Source organism: Delphinus delphis, chromosome 14 (assembly GCF_949987515.2).
Source record: "Delphinus delphis chromosome 14, mDelDel1.2, whole genome shotgun sequence".
In the NCBI taxonomy this organism is placed as follows: domain Eukaryota; kingdom Metazoa; phylum Chordata; class Mammalia; order Artiodactyla; family Delphinidae; genus Delphinus; species Delphinus delphis.
The window spans coordinates 12269016-12292455 of NC_082696.1; the positions used below are offsets into that span (position 1 = coordinate 12269016).

The 23440-nt window shown below is 38.7% G+C and overlaps 1 protein-coding gene across 1 annotated transcript in view; it reads right to left on the reverse strand.

Annotated features, from left to right (window-relative positions):
* LOC132436828 (rho guanine nucleotide exchange factor TIAM2) overlaps positions 1–20396 on the reverse strand; it is a 434430-nt gene extending 414034 nt beyond the window's left edge. Inside the window, 1 exon segment of the mRNA XM_060029732.1 lies at positions 20006–20396. Within this exon segment, the coding sequence (XP_059885715.1) occupies positions 20006–20035 (30 nt within the window). The 5' untranslated portion in view covers positions 20036–20396.
* Positions 20397–23440: the final 3044 nt, after the last annotated feature.

Below are 23440 nucleotides of genomic sequence, written 5' to 3' on the forward strand. Positions count from 1 at the left end.
TCTCTTGCCACTTTACTCTGAAGGCTAAACCTGGAGAGAAACCTGACTTTTTGGCCAGAGAACAAGGAAAAGGATGCCCTGGGATCTGGAGAGAGTATGGGAACCCCAGAGAGAGATAGAGAGGAGCCCAACGTAAGTCCTGGGCTTGTCCTAAAATTGTGCCTGTGTGAAACAGACCCAAAGAAGCCCAGCAGAGGCTTTGAGAACTAATATCTATGTAAACCATTACCCAATACCTAGACAAGTGAGTGGAACATATGCTGAGCACACCTAAACAGCAAAAGAAATGCTTTGAAAACTGAACTGACACTGGAACCACCCAAAAAGGCAAGACAGAACTTGCATCCTGAACCAAACCGAGTTGAATACCTGCGAAACAAAAATCAACATTATTCAGAGGATTTTAATAAAATACTACAATACAATATTGAAAATGTCTAGCATACAAGCCAAACTTACTTGACATACCAAAACACACACACACACACACACACACACACACACACATACACTTACTCTCTCTCTCACTGTCCTGGAAAATCTGTCCACACTGATCAAGGGAAAAAATAATCAACAGATGCCAACCCCAAAATGACACTGATGTTGGAATTACCAGTCAAGGACTTTAAAGAAGTTATAATCATTCTAAATAAGGTAAAGGAGAAAACTCCCGAAATAAATGCAAAGATAGAAGTTTTCAGCACAGAATGAGAAACTACAAAAAAGAACCAAATGGAAATTTTAGAACTGAAAACTACAGTATCTGGAAGAAAAAGACAGTATGGCACTATATATAAGAGGTATAAAATTTCACCAGTGACTTTACACATTTTAAGAAGCAAAAGGCCATAATCATGATTATTTTTACATCAACATTTTATATGGCAGTTAAAAAAAAATGTCCAGGAAGAGAGATTTAGTAAGGTATACTAAGAGATAGAAACCTGATATACACATTATTAATGCAGAAATATGGAAATGTCTAATGCTACATGACAAATAGAAAATATTTGCAATAACTGCAACTTCATAACTATAAGAATTAAATGCAAAAACTTCCTTGCACATATTAGTTATTCAAATATAAGCTGATTTAACTTTGATAAATTAGCTTACTAGGTTCCAAAGATAATCAGGTAACCAAATACAGCTAAAAATAATCTATCCAGCTTCTTCATATCTAAATTCACCTGAATGCAACAGATCTATTGTGCTCAAAGGAGCAGAATGCCAAAGCCAGATTTATGACATACATCTCTTTACTCCCATCCCCCCCAAACTTTACTTTTAACAATCTCTGCAACCCTGTATCTATAATCCTATGCCAATATTCATGGAAATAAAGAACCATTTCAAAGGAGTGGAATGTCTCACTCTGAAATAATCTCAATATAACTTGTAACTGACGTACAACAATCACCCTTGTGTACTTACTTTCAAATTTACTTTGAGAGTTAATCATAAGCACTCACGCAATAATCTTACTGAGATCAATCAAGTTTAATTTTCAAGGTAAAACCAACTAAAAACAAAACAAAATCAACTAAAAACAAATAGAACAAAAAGAACTGGGAAATACAAAGCCAAACTGAACTGATTAACAGGTCAAAGCTAGTGGGTGACTTAAATCAAACCAACATCCACTGATAAGCTACTGTAGATATACACAATATATTAAGCCCTTCAGGGGATAAAAGATAACAAAGCCTTTCACCTCAACTATCTAACAATCTACTGAAGTGGAAAGGGAGGGTCATAGACACATCATTACTCTAACATAGCAGATTCTTCATATTCTGAGATTTACCACTGTCAGCTTTGACAATTCACTAACGATCCCAAAGTTCTCCAAAATGTAATCACAGGTAATTTTTTGGAGATACTAATCCAAAGTGTGTATATTAAAAAGCTGGTGTATGGGGAAACAATTTACTTAACCATTAGTGACTGAGCATCTTTTTCTTCCCACACGTTCCCATACGCATTTAACAAAGGAATAACATACCAAACTAGTATTTAAAAATGGGGGATCCATGAGGACCTTAAGACTTTGCCTCATGAAAACAAGAACACGGGGCATAATTTAGTGCCAAAATAAAAAATGCTACTGGGGAAGGTATTCAGACAAATGAAATGTAATTAGAAACAACAAATAAAAGGTTTAATAAAGAAAGTGGAAGTGAAATGGACTGATTGGAAAAAGAGAGCATTCCTGTCACAGCTGTGATTCTGCTTCTACACTATTTACACATATAGCATACTCATCAATAAATCTCTTGACAAGCAGTAATTTTCACAAAGGATTGGAGAAGTGGCTATTTCCTAATGGGAATGCATTAATATCTCAACAGACTGCTGTGCTTTCCTACTGGAGTATCACTAAGTACCAAAAACAAGACACAAAGATGGGAATACATAGTGTATAGCTTTGCATATAGTAAATCGTCCTATTTCATAGCATTTTCAAATATGCAATGCTTATGACAAACATATTGATAATATTTATTTATAAATATTTATAAATAACTTATTTATAAAATAGTTTTATAAAAAGTATTAAATCCACAGTTAAGAAATCTGCACAGGGCTTCCCTGGTGGTTGAGAGTCCGCCTGCCAATGCAGGGGACGCGGGTTCATGCCCTGGTCTGGGAAGATCCCACATACTGCGGAGCAGCTGGGCCTGTGAGCCATGGCCGCTGAGCCTGCGGGTCCGAAGCCTGTGCTCCGCAGCAGGAGAGGCCACAACAGTGAGAGGTCCGCGTACAGCAAAAAAAAAAAAAAAAAAAAAAAAAAAAAAAGAGATCTGCACAGTTGAAGGTAAAGGAATCTTAATGGTTTTTCAAAATACAAAGTGATTCAAACAGAACAGTTGTTCAGAGATTAACCTAGTAAAAATTAATCTAGCAATCTTAAAAAATGTCGTTCTACTGTACGAACAAGAGAGAACAGAGAATAATAAAAGTCAATTAAAAACTGACCATAACGGGCTTCCCTGGTGGCGTAGTGGTTGGGAGTCTGCCTCCCGATGCAGGGGACGTGGGTTCGTGCCCCGGTCCGGGAGGATCCCACATGCCACGGAGCGGCTGGCCCTGTGGGCCGTGGCCGCTGAGCCTGCGCGTTCGGAGCCTGTGCTCCGCGTACCGCAAAAAAAAAAAAAAAAAACTGACTATAACAAACCAAGTGGGGAGTTATGAAAATATGGACCAAAGTATTCGTACTAAGAATAAAAGGGGAGGGAGACGCAAGAGGGAAGAGATATGGGAACATATGTATATGTATAACTGATTCACTTTGTTATAAAGCAGAAACGAACACACCATTGTAAAGCAATTATACTCCAATAAAGATGTTTTAAAAAATATATATATATTTTAGAAGTGAAATGCAAAAAAAAAAAAAAAGAATAAAAGGGAAGGGAAGGATGAAAAGCGTATTTTTAAAAATAATTCATTGGATTTCATGACTGAAAAGATACAAATAAAAGAGAGACACTTATGAAAATTCCAAGTTTTCAGGTCTGAGTGTTTGGGAACACACTTTTACTACCGACATAAAGAGGAAGTCTAAAAGTAAGTTTGTAGAAGAAAGACAAATTTAGACTGGGATGATAACAATGCCATTTTATGTACACATAATACCTAGAAGATATGGGACTGCATCCCGGAAGAGAAAAGCAAAATTACAGTCTTTCCTGAAGAGCTAAGAGTTGAAGAGATGAAGAATAAAATACTGAAGACTAAATATCAGAGAGAGAATAAGTAGACCAAAAGACTAGCAGGCCTTACAGTAAAATCATTTCAGAAATATAAGCAACAAATGCAAAAACGAAAAAAAGAGATACGCAGTAGCATAATAAAGAAGAAAGATAAAAATAAATATTACGGGCTTCCCTGGTGGCGCAGTGGTTAAGAATCCACCTGCCAATGCAGGGGACATGGATTTGAGCCCTCGTCCACGAAGATCCCACACACCACAGAGCAACTAAGCCTGTGCACCACAACTACTGAGCCTGCACTCTAGAGCCTGCTCACCACAACTACTGAGCCCGTGTGCCACACCTACTGAAGCCTGTGTGCCTAGAGCCCGTGCTCTGCAGCAAGAGAAGCCACTGCAATGAGAAGCCCGTGCACTGCAACGAAGAGTAGCCCCCGCTCGCCTCAACTAGAGAAAGCCCGCGCGCAGCAATGAAGACCCAATGAAGCCAAAAATAAATAAATAAATTTATATATATATAAAAAGAATCTTTAAAAATAAATATTACTTTTCATCTCTATGGCACTGTCAACTATTAAGCACTATCATATTATACATGCTATATCACTTTTACCTTCAGAATGGCCCAGTAAGATTAGTATTTATTATTCTCATTTTACAGATATATAAACTTAGGGTAAATGACCTAACTAAATTCAAACTGGTGTTAAGCTACAGAGCCATGTCTCAAACCCAGTTCTTCTGGCTACCCCAACACTCAGTTTGCAAAAATAAAGCAAAGTCCTCCAAGTAGCATCCAACTAAACATATACAACTGAGTCACTGAGTAAGATGGTAGATGACCGTGGAGACAACCATGTAATAGCATCAACCTAACCAATAATAATAACCAAGAAGATTTAAAGACAACAGATTATGAAGCTTATATGCCTACTGATCAAGTTTTAAGAGTCTTCCAACCCTTAACAAGGAAGTTCACTTTTTCTAAAGGATTTAATTCAAATAACATTAAAACAGACCAACTCCATCTTTCTCCCCAAAGCTAAGACAAAATTATACTCGTAGTATAATTTTGTCTTAGTGCAAAATTATACTGGTAGTAACTATTTAAAATTATCTTAAAAGTCTTGCTGGATTTAGTAGAACATTGAAATTCTTATAAATGATGACCAAAAATAATACTGGTCCAAAATACATCATGGTCTGTATTTTGTTACTGTCTGATATTCAAAAGTTTTGTTCAACTTATAAATATTTCTCCAACTTGGAAAATATGTTGAATATAATACAGCACTTTCTTTATAGCTCATACTCTCCAAAACTTTTATCCATTATTAAAATGTTACAATATGAAAATACTTTCCAGGGCAAAAGAGACATCCACAATGACAGTAAATGTTCCCAGTAGCAGCTTTAAAAAAAAACTACTTTTCTTAGTACTTTTTAGTTTTCTCTAGAAACTAAGAATATTAGAACTAGTATTCTTTAGCTTTCCAAGTACTTTATAAAATTATTTTACAATTTTATATATTAAACCACCTTCTCTGAATATTTAAAATTTTATATACACCAACTTTTTTGAATATTTCAAACCAGCCAATATTTTAAATATTTCAACCAATTCTGAGAGGTAGTCAGGGAAGGTATCACTATCCTTATTTTTAAAATGAGTAAACTGAAGCTAAGAAAAATTAATTAGAAAACTTATTCATTAGGGCTAATATTTAAGAGATCCTAAAATTTATCTTGTCTAATCACATTTTATAAATGGTAAAACAACTACCTCCTTCCTTGCCAACTGTAATCTATCACATCTTACTTTGAAAGCAACCACATTAATTTTGTAGCATTGTTGTGCCTTAAAATACCTGTACCAGGAGCTTTCTAAACAGTTGTCTATGAAAATTTAAAGAAAGCAGTTACAGAGCAGCCACCATTATTAAAATGAAAATTAGAAACATGCTAATGATACAGGCTTACAGAGTAACTGTATCCCTCTTCTACGAAGAAGGTACAAGATAAGTAAAAAAGGCTTTTTTTACTCTTCTGCAGAGGGCTGGGTTGCTAGGGAACTGCTGGCTAAGTGGGTGTTACTGTACAACGCCTCTCTGCCAAGGAGTGCGTGTTCTCCTATGGCACCTATTTTATGAGCAGGGAAGCAGCAGCCTAGTAGTTTGTTCCTCATTCTGGTCCAGGGTTACCATAAAGTGATATTAATTTACTAAGAATCACCAATTCCCACTCCTCTTCCACCTACAACACACATGAACACTACCAAAATCTCACTCAAAAAATTATACTGAAAAAGTGAAAACAATGAACTGAGACGCAGAGAACAGAAATTTCTTCTAATTTGGCTGCTAACTATATGCCTCTCATAAACTGTGATTCTTAACAAGTTTCATCACCTTTGGGTCTTGATTCTTCATCTGTCTATTAAATGATATACTATCACAAGTGTTTCAGGTCTAAAATTTGCAATTTCTGGAAATCAAGTTTAAGCATTAACAAGGAAGTGAACAAGAAACCCAATCATAGAACCTATAACTACAAATGCTTACCATGAGTGTAATGGTCTTTAGCTACCCCATTCTAAAATCAAAGAGAACAGAAATGATTCTCTATGAGAGAAAACAAAATGTATAAACAAACACGTACATATATAAAAATAAGTCTTCAGTTTAAATTTTCCCAGGAATCCAAACAACCACCTTTCTTTGATTTCAGTTCTTTCCTATGTTTTTTGTAACATTAAAATAAAAAGATGTGAATTTTACCTCCTCTTAATTTTAGAGTTACTAAATAACTGATAAGCAATCTGTTAACAGTGAAATGGCCAAAATGAGAACAAGAGAAAGAATAATTAATTTGTCAATCCTCTTCATTTCAAACCATATTAGCTGGAATTTCTCAAATAAATACGGATTCTATTTCTAAAAATACAGTATTTAAATTCACCACAATTCCATGTTCACAATAAATTGGTTATTGCAGACAGAGTTATGATAAAAAACTACGTGACCAAGAGGAGCTAAGAAAACACTCAATGATACAAGTCGGCTCAATGTTACGGAATTCTAATAAAGTTTCATTAAACAAAATTTAAATCTTTAATTTTATTCATAGACCATGCAATTTACTACTTAACTTTTAATTGCATATAAGAACATCTGGTTGTATAAACAGAATTTAAAATCAGGCAAATTCCAAGCAGAGTTGCTTTAAAATGTCCTTACGTTCACAAATACAATATGACAGAAAGGGTCAATCCTTATCTAAAACAACAAAGAAAAAAAAAAAACTGAGTAAGATAAAAGATTCTAAAAGATTTTGCCCCAAGCCTTTTTCTCTTCTTTTTCTACATCATCTCCCCCTAATCTCCATCTCTAGCCTATTCTCTAAGTGCTTGACCTATATCCAGCTGGTCATCTCCACCCTGATGTCCCATAGACACCAAATCTTCAAGATGCTCAAAACTACAACTGTATTCAACAAACTAGTTACACTGTCTTTGGGTGGTTGAGATATGGGTGATTTCAATCCTCCTTCCATACTCTTTTATTCTAGGTGGGAAAAATGATCCCTCATCCAACCCACCAAATTATCTTCCTCCTCTAGTGCTTTGCTCCTCCTGATCTGCCCTATTAATGGTTGGTACCATATCATTTTATCTACACCGTCACTCAGCCAAAGCCCTGTGGCACCACCCTCTTCCTTATATCCAGCTCCCTATTATTACTAAATTTATTTTGCATTCATCTAGTCATCTCTTCCCCATTATTACTGTAGTTGAGCTCATCTTCTCTATAGTAATTTAACCTTCCTTCCCTCAATCTCACCCCTCATTGACCTGCCCTGTTCTGCAAAGATATTAATCATCATTCTAAAATACAAATTTAAAACTTGTGCTTTTATTAAAAACCCTTCAGAATCTCCATTCCCTTCTGATTAAAAATGCGGTCTTGTGCATAGTACACAAAGACCCTTCATCAGAAGACCCTTGCCTAACCCTCCAGCAGTCCTCCCAACCACCTCCCCTACCCAAAGCTGCCATTTCCTTGAAAATGATCTCTAGCCTTTGCCTTACACAATGTCTCCTCCATCATACTGTGTACAACATGATATACACAGAAGAGTATACACATACTGTTTATAAACTGTCTACACCACTACTCTGTATCATAGTATTCATGTCACGTTACGTTCTTACCCTTTGCGGTAGTCCATTCCCAACCCCACCCCTATTAAAATATGAGCTGTCTGAGAAAAAGGACACAGGTATCCGATTAACCTGGTAACCACTCTGCAGAATACAATGCCTGCTAGATGGCAAATACACATAAATAACAAGGCTCAAAGGACCAGCCACTACTTTCCAGCATTCCTTCCAACCACTAGTTGCTATTACATTAGAACCTTTGCGGGTTATTATTGCATTCTAGCAATTTGAAAACTGTAATATAGTTAAAATAGAATGAAAAAATTGTCTGACAATCTTGAGGGACTAGCAAAATAAAGGAAGCACTCAGAATTATTTGGAATGACTCTCTGTTAACAGCTCTAAGATGCCTGAGATATCTAATCTTTTGATTTTGCAAATGAATCAAAGTAGTGACTGGGAAATTTTGTACTAGGAATGATGTGGCAGCCTCTGGCCTATTCCTTTGGGATATCAATCCTCTTCAGCTAAGTTGGTCACAACCCTTGTTCTTGTAATTGCCACCAAAGCAGAGAGAGGCCTCTAAAAGAGGTTCTGAGTTCTCTGACAAAATGGGAACAAGAATTTGGAAAATTCTGCCCAATAAGAGGAACTGCTATAAAAATAAAAACCACTTTTCTTGGTGTAGAAAAAACAAAGCCAAACACGTTAATAATCCTTACAAAAGCAGTCACTCGTATTTCAATAAAGCATTGGGGGGGGGGCACTAACTGGTTTATTAAATGCTTACAGAAAAACTACCCAAAGCTATAAGTCATTTCAGCAACTAACATACAACATGGTAAAAACTCATTTTGATGATTTTTATTCAAAGCCAGGCAAAAGATAGATACCTGCACATAGTTTTTAAGCTTTTATTAGGTAAATGCATAATAGCATTATCAGGAGACTTTCTCCCTATTTCAAGAAAACTACACAAGCAACTACTTTCACAGTGGTCCTTAACTTCGGGCAATACTTTAAAAAACATTCTTGGACTTCCCTGGTGGCGCAGTGGTTAAGAATCCGCCTGCCGACGCAGGGAACACAGGTTCGATTCCTGGTCCAGGAAGATCCCACGTGCCACAGAGCAACTAAGCCCGTGCGACAAGAACTACTGAAGCCCACACGCCTAGAGCACATGCTCCGCAACGAGAAGCCACCGCAAATGAGAAGCCTGCGCATCGCAATCAACAAAGAGTAGCCCCTGCTCGCCACAACTAGAGAAAGCCCAAGCACAGCAACAAAGAACCAACGCAGCCAAAAATAATTAATAAACAAATAAATTAATTAAAAAATTTTTTCATTCATTCATTAAAGCAGTAAAGGAAGATTAGCTGATTTACTGTTATGTACACTGTTGAACAGCTTTTTAAGGATCTGTAATACATGTGTACTCATCACTAAATTAGGTCTGGGTTCTGTGCCCAATAAATGAGGTTTCTCTTCTCTTCCTTTAGTGAGTTAGTGTAGCTACACAATGAAAGCATCATGACTGGGAGACAGGAAGAAATGAACAAAGCTTTTAAAAGTTTGCTCCCTTTGCTGCATTTTTTATCAAGTTTTCAAGAAAGAATGCTCGCTCTGCAATTAATACGAAAAAAACTTTTAGTCCATCAGAAGTCACTAAATGTGGAAAAACAAGAAACGTTCATTTCCAGTACACACCCACACAAAAAAACTGAATGTAAACTCCAAGAGGACAGAGGTTTTTTGTGTGGGTGTGTTTTGTACACTTAAATCTCTAGAGCCTAGAACAGTGTCTGCACATCTGCACATGGTGGTAGGTGCTCAAAAAACATGTTGAATAAATATTTTCACTAAGGCAGCTTTTAAAGTTATTTTGTTTCTGTTTTTGATGTTAAAAAGGCTTATAAAGCCAATAAAAGAATATATCTTCCTGCTCAATTATAATTCTGATTTGCAAGTAGCATGCTATTAACCAAGTTCTTAGGTTTCAGAGTGCAGTAAGGCCATAAGTGTATGGTCCATGGCCTATTTTTGTAGGCCCTCAAGCCAAGAATGGTCTTGCATTTTAAAAGAACTGTGAGAAACCAACAAGATTATGCAAAAGAGACATAAGCGGCCCACAAAACCTAATATTTACCATCTGGCCCTCTACAGAAACCGTGAATGGAGTTTCCATTCAAAAGAGAATGAAAGTTTTTTGAATATGTACTTTCACCTATGAACTGAATCTCTGCTACTAGAAACATATTTTTCACCTAAGACCTTCTCCATATCTAAACCTCTAAATTTTGCTTTATTTGATTTGAAGAATACTAAGGAAATGGTTTTTTGTTTCATTTCTCTTTTTTTCACCAGAGCATAAGTGGTTATAATGCTGAGACTAATAAGAAGTAAAGGAGGATTAAAGTTAATTTATGTTTAATATTTTACATACTAAAACATTACAAAAACGGATGGAGGAAAAAACAAAGGAATACAAACAGAGAAAAAAAAGCCAAATTATATTTCAAAAGAATAGCAAGTACATTAAGGGAGAAAAAACTAACAAAGCAATCTTTGAACACTGCATTTTGACTATATATCCTCAGGCTAAAAAAGATGAACTATAAACAAATACTAAATTCTAGTTAATAGGTTTGTTTTCAGACCTATGGTTTAGAATTCTGCAACTACTTTCTGCATATTTTAGGACTGATAAAACAATAAGTAATTTTAGGATTGATAAAACAGTAAGTAAATATATTGTGGATAATGGGAACTAGTTTTCTCACTGTCAGAGAAAGGAACTACAGATTTGCAAAAGGGAAAGGCCAGAATGAACCCTACAGTGCTGGACTGTTATTGGAGATAGGATGAACTCATGGCTTTTTAGATAGGCAGATGGATAAACAACAAAAATGTGTGTGTGTGTGTGTGTGTGTGTGTGTGTACACACACACACACACACATATAAGCATGTTCAGATATATACCCAATTTCTAGCTCAATCTGTTAACAGATAACCACCAGAAGAAACTAGGGTTCCTCAGAGAAATGGCTGATTCCAGAGTTGGGGTGGGAATATCTTATTATACAAGAAAGTAAGTACTCAAAAACTGATAAGCACATGTCACAATGACACAGGTGCCAGCCTGAAGGAGCCCTGACATCAAAACACCCCAATGAATAAGAAAAGAATTCTTGAGTTCATACCGATATGCATAAATACATAAATGGGGAGAAGGAAAAGCTCTTATGCACTGCCAATAATAAACAAACAACAGACTTAGAAAATCTGACAACCATCTTAGTCCTGATTCAGGCAAGAACTAACTGGATGCTAAAAAAAGAAGAGTGAAGTTTGATGTTAGGACTCCGTGCTTCCACTGCAGGGGGCACAGGTTCGATCCCTGGTTGGGGAATTAAGACTCTGCAAGCCGCATGGAGTGGCCAAAAATAAATTAATTAATTTTTAGAAAAGACATCTGTCACAAGGGAAAAACAGTAATTTTACAATGGAGAAACCTTGCAGAAAAAAGTTAACCTCCCTACTAATGGGATAAATAGACATCATGTGCTTCCTGAGGACAAAATATTACTTCTGGATTATTCCTGCTAAAGAAGCATAACCTTAAACTAATCATAAAGCAACAGCAGACAAATCCATATTGAGGGAATTCTAAAAATAACTGGCCTATTCTCATCAATCATCAAAGGTCACAAAACAAAGTAATAACCAACTGCTCCAGATTAAAGGACACTAGACAGACATGACAAGTGAATGCAAGGTGTGATGTAGGATTTAGATTTACTCCTTTTATTCAGGACGTTACTGGTACAGACAGTGAAATCTGAAGGTCTGCAGACAACTGCATTATATCAATATTAATTTCCTGATTTTGGTAGCTGTACTATGGTTACATAAGAGAATGTCCTTGTTTTCAGAAAAGACAGTTATATTTAGAAGTAAAAGGCATTAATTGCAGTTTACTCTCCAAACGTTCAGAAAAAAAGTTTACATGTGTCGTTCATGTGTATGTCAAGAGAGAAAGAGAATAGGAAAGCAAATATGATTAAATTAACTAGATAGAGGAATCAGGATGAAATGTACATAAAAATTATCACTCTTGCAACTTTTCTGTAAACCTGAAGTCGTAAAAATAAAGTATAAAAAGGGGAAAAACAGTTAATTTATATTTGGACATTATACCAGCAAAAAGAATTGTGAAAAATCGAGTGATGGTTCTCCTTTACATCTCAACCAGGAGTTGAGAGCCGGCCCTTCCAGTCTCAGCTCTAACACAAAGCTGCTTTTCCTCGGTAAAATCACAATGGCAGGCCTCAGTTCCCTTGTTTGTAAAATGAAGACAGCACCTATCCTACTTTTCTCACAAATTAACCCTAAAGATCCACAGAAACATAATAATGGTTGCGGAAAAGAGGTGCATAAAACACCATATATTATAAAGTGGCTCACTTTTAACAATGTTTGGTAAACAAAAAATACTTCAAAATTACACAAGCCAGACATTTTTTTCACCATAGCAAGCAGCTGTTTTAGAAACTAGACATTTGCTATGTGTTTTGGTTTGCAAAAAATTTAACTTATTCAACATTCTTCTTACCATTTCAATAAATTCAAATACCTGTATCATTTTTTTTAACCATAAAACTTTACAGTATCAAAAACATTACTAAAGAAAATCATTAACCAGGACTCTGTCAACCTTTTTAAAAAAATTAAGATATAGCTGACATACAGCTTGTATTAGTTTCAGGGCTACTGGTCAATCTTTCAGATACTGTGACCCAGATTAAAAAGATTATATCATTTCCCAAGTTCCCAAGATCATAAAATACATGATCCAAACTTTTCATCCTTCACTCACAAGCCCCAAGGAATTAAATCAAATTCAGAAAATTAGTGTTTATAGAAGAGAGAAAAAGAGAGACACCAAATTTTTTTCATGCACTCAAATCAAGGGAAAGTTTGTTTCAAAAATAAAAATATTCCTTAATTTATCCTTCCAAACTCATAAGGGTTTGGTCACCACTTAAAAGTATTTTTTAATTGTTTACACATGGAGACTAATTAATATCTCACTCACAAAAGAAAACATCCTTAAAACTGTGTTCTCTAAAAACAGTTATGATTCCAAAATGCCAAATGGAGATTTAATACGACAATTTAGTTTAAAATAAAATAGGGTAGCTTGTCTTATTTCCCCGTTGTTGAAAATATAAGATCACATTCTTGTTTAAGAAGTCTACTTGCTCAATCCCACGCAGTTCCTGGCAAAGAAGCAAGCCCAGAGTCAGTAACGCCTGCCCAGCCTCACTAGCTCTGCAGCAAGGTCATTGCACACAAAGCTGATGAGGTGAAAGAAAAAGGATTACAAGAACATAAGCTCAAAGAGGGTATGCTTTTCGCTTGTCTTGTTTACAACTGTATCCCAGCAGACAGAAAAACGGCTGGTGTATGGTAAGCATTCATTAAGTACTGGTTAAATGAATAAACGAATGAAATCCTAAGTCTTTATAAAGTATACTAGTCAGTCTTTATAAAGTATACTAAGTTGCAGAATTATTTTAAAAACAAATTTGGCATACATTAAATTAATAGCCACAAATGTCTTTTAAAAACATGAACAAATAATCTATATTCCCCATTCTGACTAAATAGAGTAGTGTCAAAGTTCCTAACGTATTTCCTGACCTACAGTAGATACCGTAACATATTTACATACCCTTCCTTGACTCTAAAATATGGTGTATCAGAAACTGGCAAAGCAGAATTACAAAGACGAAATAAATGCATAAAATCAGAATCAGAAAGATCAAATGCATCATGTTTACCATCAAACTTAAGATAGAACTAACTCAGACAAGGAATCAGAAGCTACAGAAACATTTCTCACCAGCATTTATTTCTCATAATAGTACCACTAACAAAATCTGCTCCTCTATAATTAGAAAACCAAAAATTTGATTTAGTCTTGTTTTTCCATTACTACACAACATCTGTCAATGATCTGTTGTCATCTTATAGTTTGAAGAACTTCCTCAAAATATAAGATGTATTTTACTTCCTACCACCAAATTCAGAGATTTGCAATTTACTCACATTATATACATAAGTAATATTTCTTATACAAAAAACTATACGGAGCAGAATGCAAGTAAATGCACAAGAGTTTAGATATGATTTATACTCACTACTAAGCACAGTAACTTTTTTTTCACTTAACCTATTTTTTGTGAAAAATTCAACTTATTCCCTACATGTTCTCTTTCAGATTACCAACATACTCTAAGTGACAAATTTTATTCTGCTTCCCAAGTACTTCCCGCATAATCAAGACATCATTTCACTACCAATTTAACCCTAAGTATTTTCCAAAGGGCCTGCCTTATGTGGGTCATAATCATCTTACTATGCTTCTTGTGTCCATGCTGCTGGAAAAGCAGTCTGTACAAGCAGGAGTAGAGAGGCACAATCCTGAGAGAGAGGAGTAGAGAAAGATGTTGAGAAAACAAAACCAGATAAAATGAGCTCACTTAAGAGCTCAGGAGCTCAGCCACTGTTCAAGGTCAAGATTGATTACATTCTCTCAAACCATTATGAGTTAGTTGTTGTCCAATAACAGGAAAACTGGCCCAGAAGAAATACCTAAAATTCCATGTACAAGCAGCAATACCAGCACTAATTCTAAGCCAACTATACTTCTAAAAAAATGGAGCAAGTGATCATAAAATATGACTATTTAGAAGACTGGGGAATACAGATGTCCCCTAAATGCCAATCAAAATTACTGTAACAAACTCAATGCTAGCCTAAAGTAGAACGGCTGAACTATATATATCTTATGAATTTCAATGTTGCCAAAAAATTTTTATATTTAATCCTGAATGACTGAAACACTCTCAGAGTCCCCAAAATCATTATTATCAGTCTCAATTATCCTTGTATTCTAAATTTTTTAAATCAGTTAAAAACACAACTTTTACCATATGTTGTTTTAAAATGAAAAACAAAGCAAAAAGGATTTGAAAATAGCATAATTACACAATATAAAATTTAGGATGGATTAAATCTAACTGGAACTTTCAATAGAATAGTCCCCTTCCCACTATCCCCTCTTAGAAAGAAGTGAAAATCATAAACAAATCAGAGTTTTGATTTTAAATTTCCCATCTAAACTCCTATACGCCTACAATGCCATAAAATGACCTTCAAAATAATGCTTATACATACTAAGTCCTCCAAAACATTAATTTCATATTTAGTCAAAGAATCTCCCAACTAATAGGGAACCTAAAAATCTCAAATCAATCATTTATTTCACAGAGGAGAAAACCAAATGTCCAGAAATGTTAACTGCCTTGGTCCAGGCCATTCAGCTACCTACTATACCATCAAGCTATCCATTCAAGAAATCTTTATTTAGCATATACTATGTACTAAGGCACTATGCTATGTACCAAGGATATGAAGCAATAAAGATACGTGGTCACTGTCCTCATGTAATTTATAATATGGTGGGAAAGATTACTGCTAACTACTTAAAATTGTAGTTATCACTAGAAGGAAAAGCACAGTGTTTTAAGACAGTTTAACAGGGGACCTAAATCAGTGATTCTCAACCATGGTCGATTTTGCCCCCCAAGGGGCATTTGGTAGTATCTGGAGACATTCCTGGTTGTCACAATGGGGGAGCTAGTGGGTAGAGGCCAGGGTTGCTGCTAAACATCCTGTAATGCACAGGACAGCTCCTCACAACATATAATTATCCAGCCCAAAATATCAATAGGGCCCAGGCTGAGAAACCTTGACCTAAACCACTGGGGGCACGGAGGGGTTAGTGAAGGCTTCCTTCCTTTATAACACCAAGACTGCTACGTCTTTAAGGGATTTTCACAAGGTAGAAACAAAAAAGATAGACTAATTGTTACAATTAAAACTCCCACTGGGGCTTCCCTGGTGGCCCAGTGGTTGAGAGTCCGCCTGCCAATGCAGGGGACACGGGTTCGTGCCCCGGTCCGGGAAGATCCCACATGCCGCAGAGCGGCTAGGCCTGTGAGCCATGGCCGTTGAGCCTGCGCTCCGCAAGGGGAGAGGCCACAACAGTGAAAGGCCCGCGTACCGCAAAAAAAAAAAAAAAAAAAAAAAAAAAAAAAAAGACTAATTAAAACTCCCACTGGAAAATCAAAACAGGAGAGAAAAAGGAGAGAGAGACTTCCCCCATACATGAAAAAGAAAAGAAAAAGGCAACGTTTTATAGCTACTTCACATAAATTCCCTTTCCTGAACCACAAGGGGAAAATATAAAAACAAATTTCACATGCTTTTATTATTCCCGTTACCTTTCCCACTGTTCTCTACCAAACCATGCCTACTACTAGATATCGGTGGAAAGACTGTATTAAAAGTCCTGTAGTTAACCAAATGAACACTCTGGATACAAACTTGGAAATGGAATAAAATGAAGATGGGATTTCACTATTGATGTGAAAGACAAGGCACAGAAGAGGAAAATGTACTGGGTGTTAAAGTGACTCTGGAAAGGGCTACATCCTGAAACAAAGAGTAAGCTATCGGACTAACCAAAGGATCCTAAGAACAAAAGACACTAAGAATTTAGATATCCTAAAGATGAGTAAAGAATTTAAGAACCAAGGTAAATTCAAAAATTAAACTGCAATAGTTTTCCTGATACATGCATAACAGATTCTTATAATGCATAAGAGATTCTTATATTTTCCACATATTATTTTAAGAGTTCCTATATTACTAAAATGCCCTCTCCAATTAAGTTATAATTTTCTAAGGAAAAGGTCCTGTATTGCTATTCTCTTTTCCCTCTTTTCAAAAACAAAAACCCTACCACAATAACCTCCATACAGGAGGAGTCTTACGGACAGAGTACAAATATGTAGCTCACATAAAATTGCTGCATTCCAGTAATCAACTGTGGTCCTAACGTAATCCACAGATTTAAACAGATAAAGATGAGACCCTTTCCACTGAGGTGAGAACTCTAAACCATCATAACAAATAAATGCCACCATCTTTGAGCAGCAGTAACTACAATACCTTGTAATGATGATAATTCTTCTGGAATTAACCGCTCAGGTCAAGCACTGACCGTTAGGGAATCTTATATTCCATCCTGGACAAATTTTCTTTCATCATTTCAGAACTGACATTAGTTCTGAAAACTTTTATCACAAGGATGATGCTTAACTGGAAATTAAAGTTTTCCCACAAAACTAGCACAATGAGCACTTAAATATCAGTTCTTGAGCCTCAATCTCATTTAACTCATGATACGTACGAGGGATTTACCACCTAAAGGATCTTCTGACAGTGCATTTGAAAACGGGGTAGGGAGGCACAAAGCCCCTTTGAGAAAAGGGTTGGGGGGGTGGAGGGAGGCAGGGAGGCAGACACGCCATCATGACTCGGACATATCCTGCAGAAGACCCCACACGTTCAGACTGAGACTTAGCCACTATCTGCAGATTAAAAGCCTACATTCTGAACTTTAAAATCTCTGGCACATTCCTGTTTTCAGGCCAAGATCTGCTTGCTTGTCTTTTTTTTTAATCTTGAAAAACCTGATAATTAGCAAGTTATAAAAGCTAAGCATTTCTTATTTTAAACATTATACATATAGAGCTAAATTGTGGTGCCTTATCAAGCAAATGGCACTTCTTGACAATTCAGTGCTTCAAAGATACCTTTAAACTTGCCAGAGAAAGTTCTGTTGGGCTCAGCCCAAGGATAGATGCCTTTAAAAGCCAAATTCACTGCAAGTAAACATTCTAAAACATCCTTTTCTCCTAATCCTGTAACTCAGATTCCTTTTTCATTTTTGCACTTTGCAACGTGATTTAATGGAAAAACGTCATTACTGAACTATTTCCCACTATATACTTCCTTGCAACAACAAACTTTTACTACATCAGCAAGTGTTATAGATATCCACAGAAACTATATTCAGAAATCAGAAAAAAACAGGATGATGTACTTTCAGTTTAAAGCAAAAAAAAAGTATATTCTTCTGAATCTCCTTCAAAATCTATTGCCCTTCCTCAATTCTATGACTGTTAACTGCTACAATTTTTAAGCCAACCCCATTTTCAAATATGGTGAAGTGCGAACGTATTAGTAAATAGGAAGTTAAAAGATGTTTTAAGGTCTCTGAAATACGTAAGGGGAAAAGAGAGAGTGCTACATAAACTAAAATGAGAATACTACCACAAATCTCAAGTTCTTATGAAGATTAGCTGAGAGAAGAGTTGAAGCATCAAGCCAGCCATTTAAATGTTAGACTCCTTACCCTTAACATCAATGCTAAAATGAAAAACCAATTGTTAACACCTGTAATCCACCACGCTTTACAGTGACCAACCACAGTGTACTAACCACTTGTTTGTATCTACCACATGGCAGGGAGGGCTGGGAATGGAGGACGGTACATATTAGGAACCCCCAAGATAAATAGGAGAGGCACCCAACAAAAAGGCGTAGGGTAAACAAATAATGGCAAGGAAATAAGAGAAAGGATATTTTTTATAATTAAAAAAAAACACTTTAACATTCTCTTAGTGCTATAGCACCACATGTAGCAAATAAAAAGGCTACAGACCTGTTGTTTTTCCCCCCTGCAGAGCCATGAAACTATTAGCAATAAACTGGAACATATAGTATTCTTACTTTTTATTCCAGATTTTAAGGACAAGAGTATTGTGGGGTGGAACCAAATTTTATAATCTGACCCAAATTATCAGCTATAAATCCATAAAAAAATGGAAAAGATTCCCAAGTCTACTGCTCTAATTTGTATCAAGAAGCGGTTAAAAAAAAAAAGAAAATCCAGTATTGAAAAAGAAAATCCTTTCCAAAAAAAATGCTTGCTTTCATGTAACTGTGTCACTGCTATCTAGTCTAATATGGAGAGTTTAATTCACATATTATCTAACTTTTAGCCTCTTTGCTAAGTTTCCAAAACGTCAATTCTAGGGAGGGAGGGAGAAAAGAGGGACGGTGGGAGGGAGGAGGAAACGAGTTTTCTCCTTTTGGAAAACAAAATTGTAAAACAGCTTTTTAAATTATTGCCCTGTTCAGAATATCACTATTATACTACTGAATGGAGTATTAGCATTTCCACATGAAAAGTTCATAAAATTTATATAAATTTAGTTAACATCACATTAAAATATTGTTAAATAAGTCATACAGGTAAGGATAACTCTGGTTGTGTAGATATGTACTTGTTAAATCCTTGTTTAATGTTAGCATTAAGGTCTATTCCTACCGGAGTTTTAAAAGATTTTAAAATATTTTATCAAAACTTGTCTCCCTTCAGACTAGTGAACTCAACTAAACAGTGAAAACTGGACACCTGCTTGTTAAAAATCTAGCCCTATATACGACACGTGAAGGAGCCCGTGGGAAATGCTTCTCCAGCATCTTCCCTCTGCATGCACAACTCACCCTGCCTGTCTTTATGTCGGATGATGAGAACGGGGGGGGAGTAAGAATAGGAGAAATTGCAGCATAATCTCGCCTCCCGATCAACCATGCCCTTAGCTTAAGTCCCTAGTTGGCAGGTTACCTAGCCAACAATATCTCAATTATAAACAAACACTACTTGCAAGGTGACCACAGGTTATCACCCCTGTAGGTGCTCTGCCTGCACTACCCCCGATAACGGCCTGCCTCATTAAGGACCCGGGAAAGGTCTGGGCGGTGATGCCCGGCCTCCAGTTAAAATCCCGCAGGCCCAGGAAAGAGATGGGCGGGCCAGGCATCGGCGGAACTGACCCGGAGAGACCTGCCGTAAGCCTCCGGGGGAGGGCCCAAGCGGGCCTTCCCTCCAGCCCCGCAGCCACTCAGTACTCTGCTGGAGACACCGGAACCTCCCTCCGCCCCGGGGCGGCCCTCTTCCAGCCCTCCGCCCACGGAATCGGGGGAGGGGCGCCGGGGCAGAGAAACACCCCTCCCCCACGGCCACAGCTAGGCCGCCACTCGCCCCACCCTGAAAAGCACTGCGGGCCAGTGCCCACCCTCCCGCAGTGGCCTCGTTCCGGGTTGGGGGGAGCGTGGGTAGCAGGGGAGGCTAAAGTACAATACCAACCTCGCTATTGAAGGTTTTCACAGCCTCCATGTTGTCGGTGCGGAGGCTCGGAGCCCGGCGGCGGAAGAGGCGGCGGCCACTGCACTGGGTGGGGAGAGCGAGACGGGGGCGGCAACGCGGCTGCGAGGAGGGGGCGCCGGCGGGAGGCCGGGCCGCTGCGACCCCGGGCAGGAGGGGAAGGGCAAGCACCGGCAGGGAAAGGTTCCCTTAGGGGCAGCGAGGCCCCGGCATGGCCGCTAGGGCGGGCGGAGCGCCGGTCCGGGAAACAGAGGCGCTGCCGGGGCTGGTTGGCAGCGGGCGGGGGAGGGGCTGGGCGCCTTCTCTTCTCCGCCCCGCTCGGTCTCGGGCTTCCACCCCCTAGCCCGGTCCCCTACACTCTCCACCCCCTTCTTCCTCTTCCTCCGACAGGCTCCTGTTTCACCTCCCCGCCGCTCGGGCCGTAGGAACCAGCAGCGCACAGCGAAGACGGAGGAGGAAGCGCTGGCAGCAGCGGCTGCGGCATCCAATATGGCGGACACGAGTCGGGCCGCGCAGCTCGGAGATCCGCGGCGCCTGCCAGCGCGCCCCCTGGCGACGGGACCGCGCAGGCCCGGGCCGCCGCGCGGAACCATCGAGCACGCGCGGGCCAGAGCGTCGCCGCCAGGAGGCCCCGCTCATCTCGGCTCCCGGGGTCCCTGCCCCTCACCCGCACCCCACCTCCTCGCCGCTGCGGGAGCGAGTGCTGCTGCCTCTTGGAGCGCCCTTGGGCCACTGCAAAGCATTGCTCTGAGAAAATCCCAAATGTCCCTCCGGCAAGTTTAGGCAATATACACGTTTCCGTTGTTTCCATGTGGCTTGGCCCCTTTACATGAGGTTTAGTTGCTTTTCAGAACTTTACTGGACGTTGGCCTAAAGGTTAACAGCCGGAAAAGCTCCTAGTCAGCCACTTATTTGGTAACGATGTGCCCAAGCATTTTAATAGCGTCGGGAGAATACGTTAGAAACAAAAGCTTTGGATCCGGGCGGGGGCAGGGGGACGAGGGAAGCACGCCTGCAGCGAGCAAGCAGCTCAGTGCAGGAAATGCACGCTGCATAAAATCCGGGGGGGACCGGCGTGGTCTAGACAATGAGTGCATTTGTCTGTACAGCGGGAAGCCGTGCCCAGAACGCACAAGATTTCCATAGGCGAAAGAACCCATCTTTTATGAAAGATGAATTATTCTAAAGGAATTTTGCCCTAGGTTTAGAGGCAGAGGGTGAATACCGTTTTCCTAGATGAAATAGATGCTGCTAGCAAAACGCCTTCTCTCTCACGTCGTGCAATGTAAGATAACCGATACCAAATTCAAAGCGAGCATTTAAATTAAAAGTTAGGGGTGTATCACTGAACCCCAAACACCACTGTCGTCTTACTGGGAGTCATTTTTCAGCAATCACTTCTCCGAAGTTCACTCAAAGGAAAGGGGGGAAAGATGACGGCAGAATTTTTCTCTAGAGGATTGTTGGAATCAAGGTACTAATGTAAGAGCTGAGCCCAGAACCGTGTGAAACTGGGGAAGGCAGGCGCCTCTTGACATTTTAGAGTCTGCTTTTTAGAGCCTACTTCATTGACAGCTTTAATACGGTGGCTGGCTACTTAGAAGGTAAAACGGATAACTTTTTCGTAAGAGCTTATATGTCCACTTTAAAAATCTCGAATGTGTCACAAAGTTCATAGGCCAAGCCATTGTGATCTCTTGCCAACAATTGCAGTAGCCTCCTAACTAACTGGTCCCTGTCATTCATCCTCCAGACTCTAGCCAGAGGGGAATTTTTTAATACACAAATCAGGTCAGGTCACTCACTTGTTTAAATCTTTTTAAGACTTTCCCACTACACTTCAGATATTATCTTAACCTCTTATTATGGCCCGAAGGTCCTACCTATCTCAGCTCACACTACTTCCCCTGTCCTCTTTACTCTGGTCACAGTGGTCTCCTTTGTTCCTTGACAACACTGAGTGCTTTCCTACCTAGGACACTGGTGTGCCTCTGCCTTCTGGGGTGCTGTTGGTCTCGTTCTTTCCTCCTGCCAGAGGTTTCTCCTAATCAGTTCATCTACAGTAGCATGCTGTGACTTGCGGAAGTACCCACTCAGTTCTGCTCATGCCAGATTTTTACCACTCAACATTTGCCGCTCTGGCCTATGAGGGATTATTTATTCAGTCATTCATGAATGAATGTTGACCGAATTACTTAGGCCTGAGAGATTAAGATGCAATACAAGCTAAAGAATTATATTTTAAAAAAAAAGAATTAAATCCATTGTTAACATATTACAGGACTTGATTTCATATAGCTTCCATAGCCAGAAGGATTGCAGAAGGCGTATTTTGACCAAGGGACGGAAAAGAAAAATAAAATAGGCAGAGGACAACCTAAGCACACTCTTTTAGTGAGAAGGAAGTAAAGCAAGAGGAAAAGTAGAGAAACGTTAGAGGAGGGTAAAGGGGAGTCTGGAGGCCCAGTGCAAAGAGTAAATGCAAAGTTTGTGCACAACTACACACACCTCTACGATGTGAACATGTCAATGCCCATGTGTGTAGTTTATGTATGTATGTATATTAGGATTCTGATTCCCAGGTAACAAACCAATTCGAGCTAGCTTAAGCATTAAAGAATTCACCATTAGGATGCAGATTTTTCTCCAAAGTCAGGAATGCAGATGGGCCTAAGGAAGGCACCCAAACCAGAATTTAGAAAGCCTAAAGCAGCCTTATCTGCTTACCAGCTTGAGTTTTCCTTCTGTTGCTTTATCCACTCTCTGTTTTACTTAGTGGGATATGACTGTCGCTCCTGGTTTTATAGTTCTAAACATCTAGAGGACCTGACTGATAGCCTCTCCTTCCCAGTTCCAAAGTCCTTAAGAGGAAAGTAAGGAACTGGATTGACCCAGCTTGGATTAGGTGATCATCACCGAGAAACTTAAGACCAATAATTCATTTTCTGAAGAAGATTAATGTGGGAAATAGCGGGCAGGAGTAGCCCAGCCACTGGAAGCAATATTCCCAATTGTGAATTATGAAACTCACATTCCAGAGTTTATGGCATTCTCTTCCAAGTGCAGTTATCATTGGCCTTTCCCCTAGGACTTAATCATTTGGGGAAGTAACTCATAGGCTCTAATTCAGCCGTAACCAAGTGGTCAGAGTCAAAAACAGTCTGAAGCAGCCCTCGCCATAGAGCTTTCTGAGATGGTGGACATGTTCTATATCCGTGACGCCCAATTCAGTGGCGCTAGCTCCGTGCGACTATCATGCATGTGAACTATGGCATGCGCAACTGAGAAAATAAGTTTTTAATTTTATTTCACTCTAATTGGCTCAAGTTTAAATATATGCTAGTGGCCACCACATTGGAAAGCAGAAGTCTAGCTAGAGAGGACTTAGTCCCATCGATAGGGCACGTCCTGGATAAG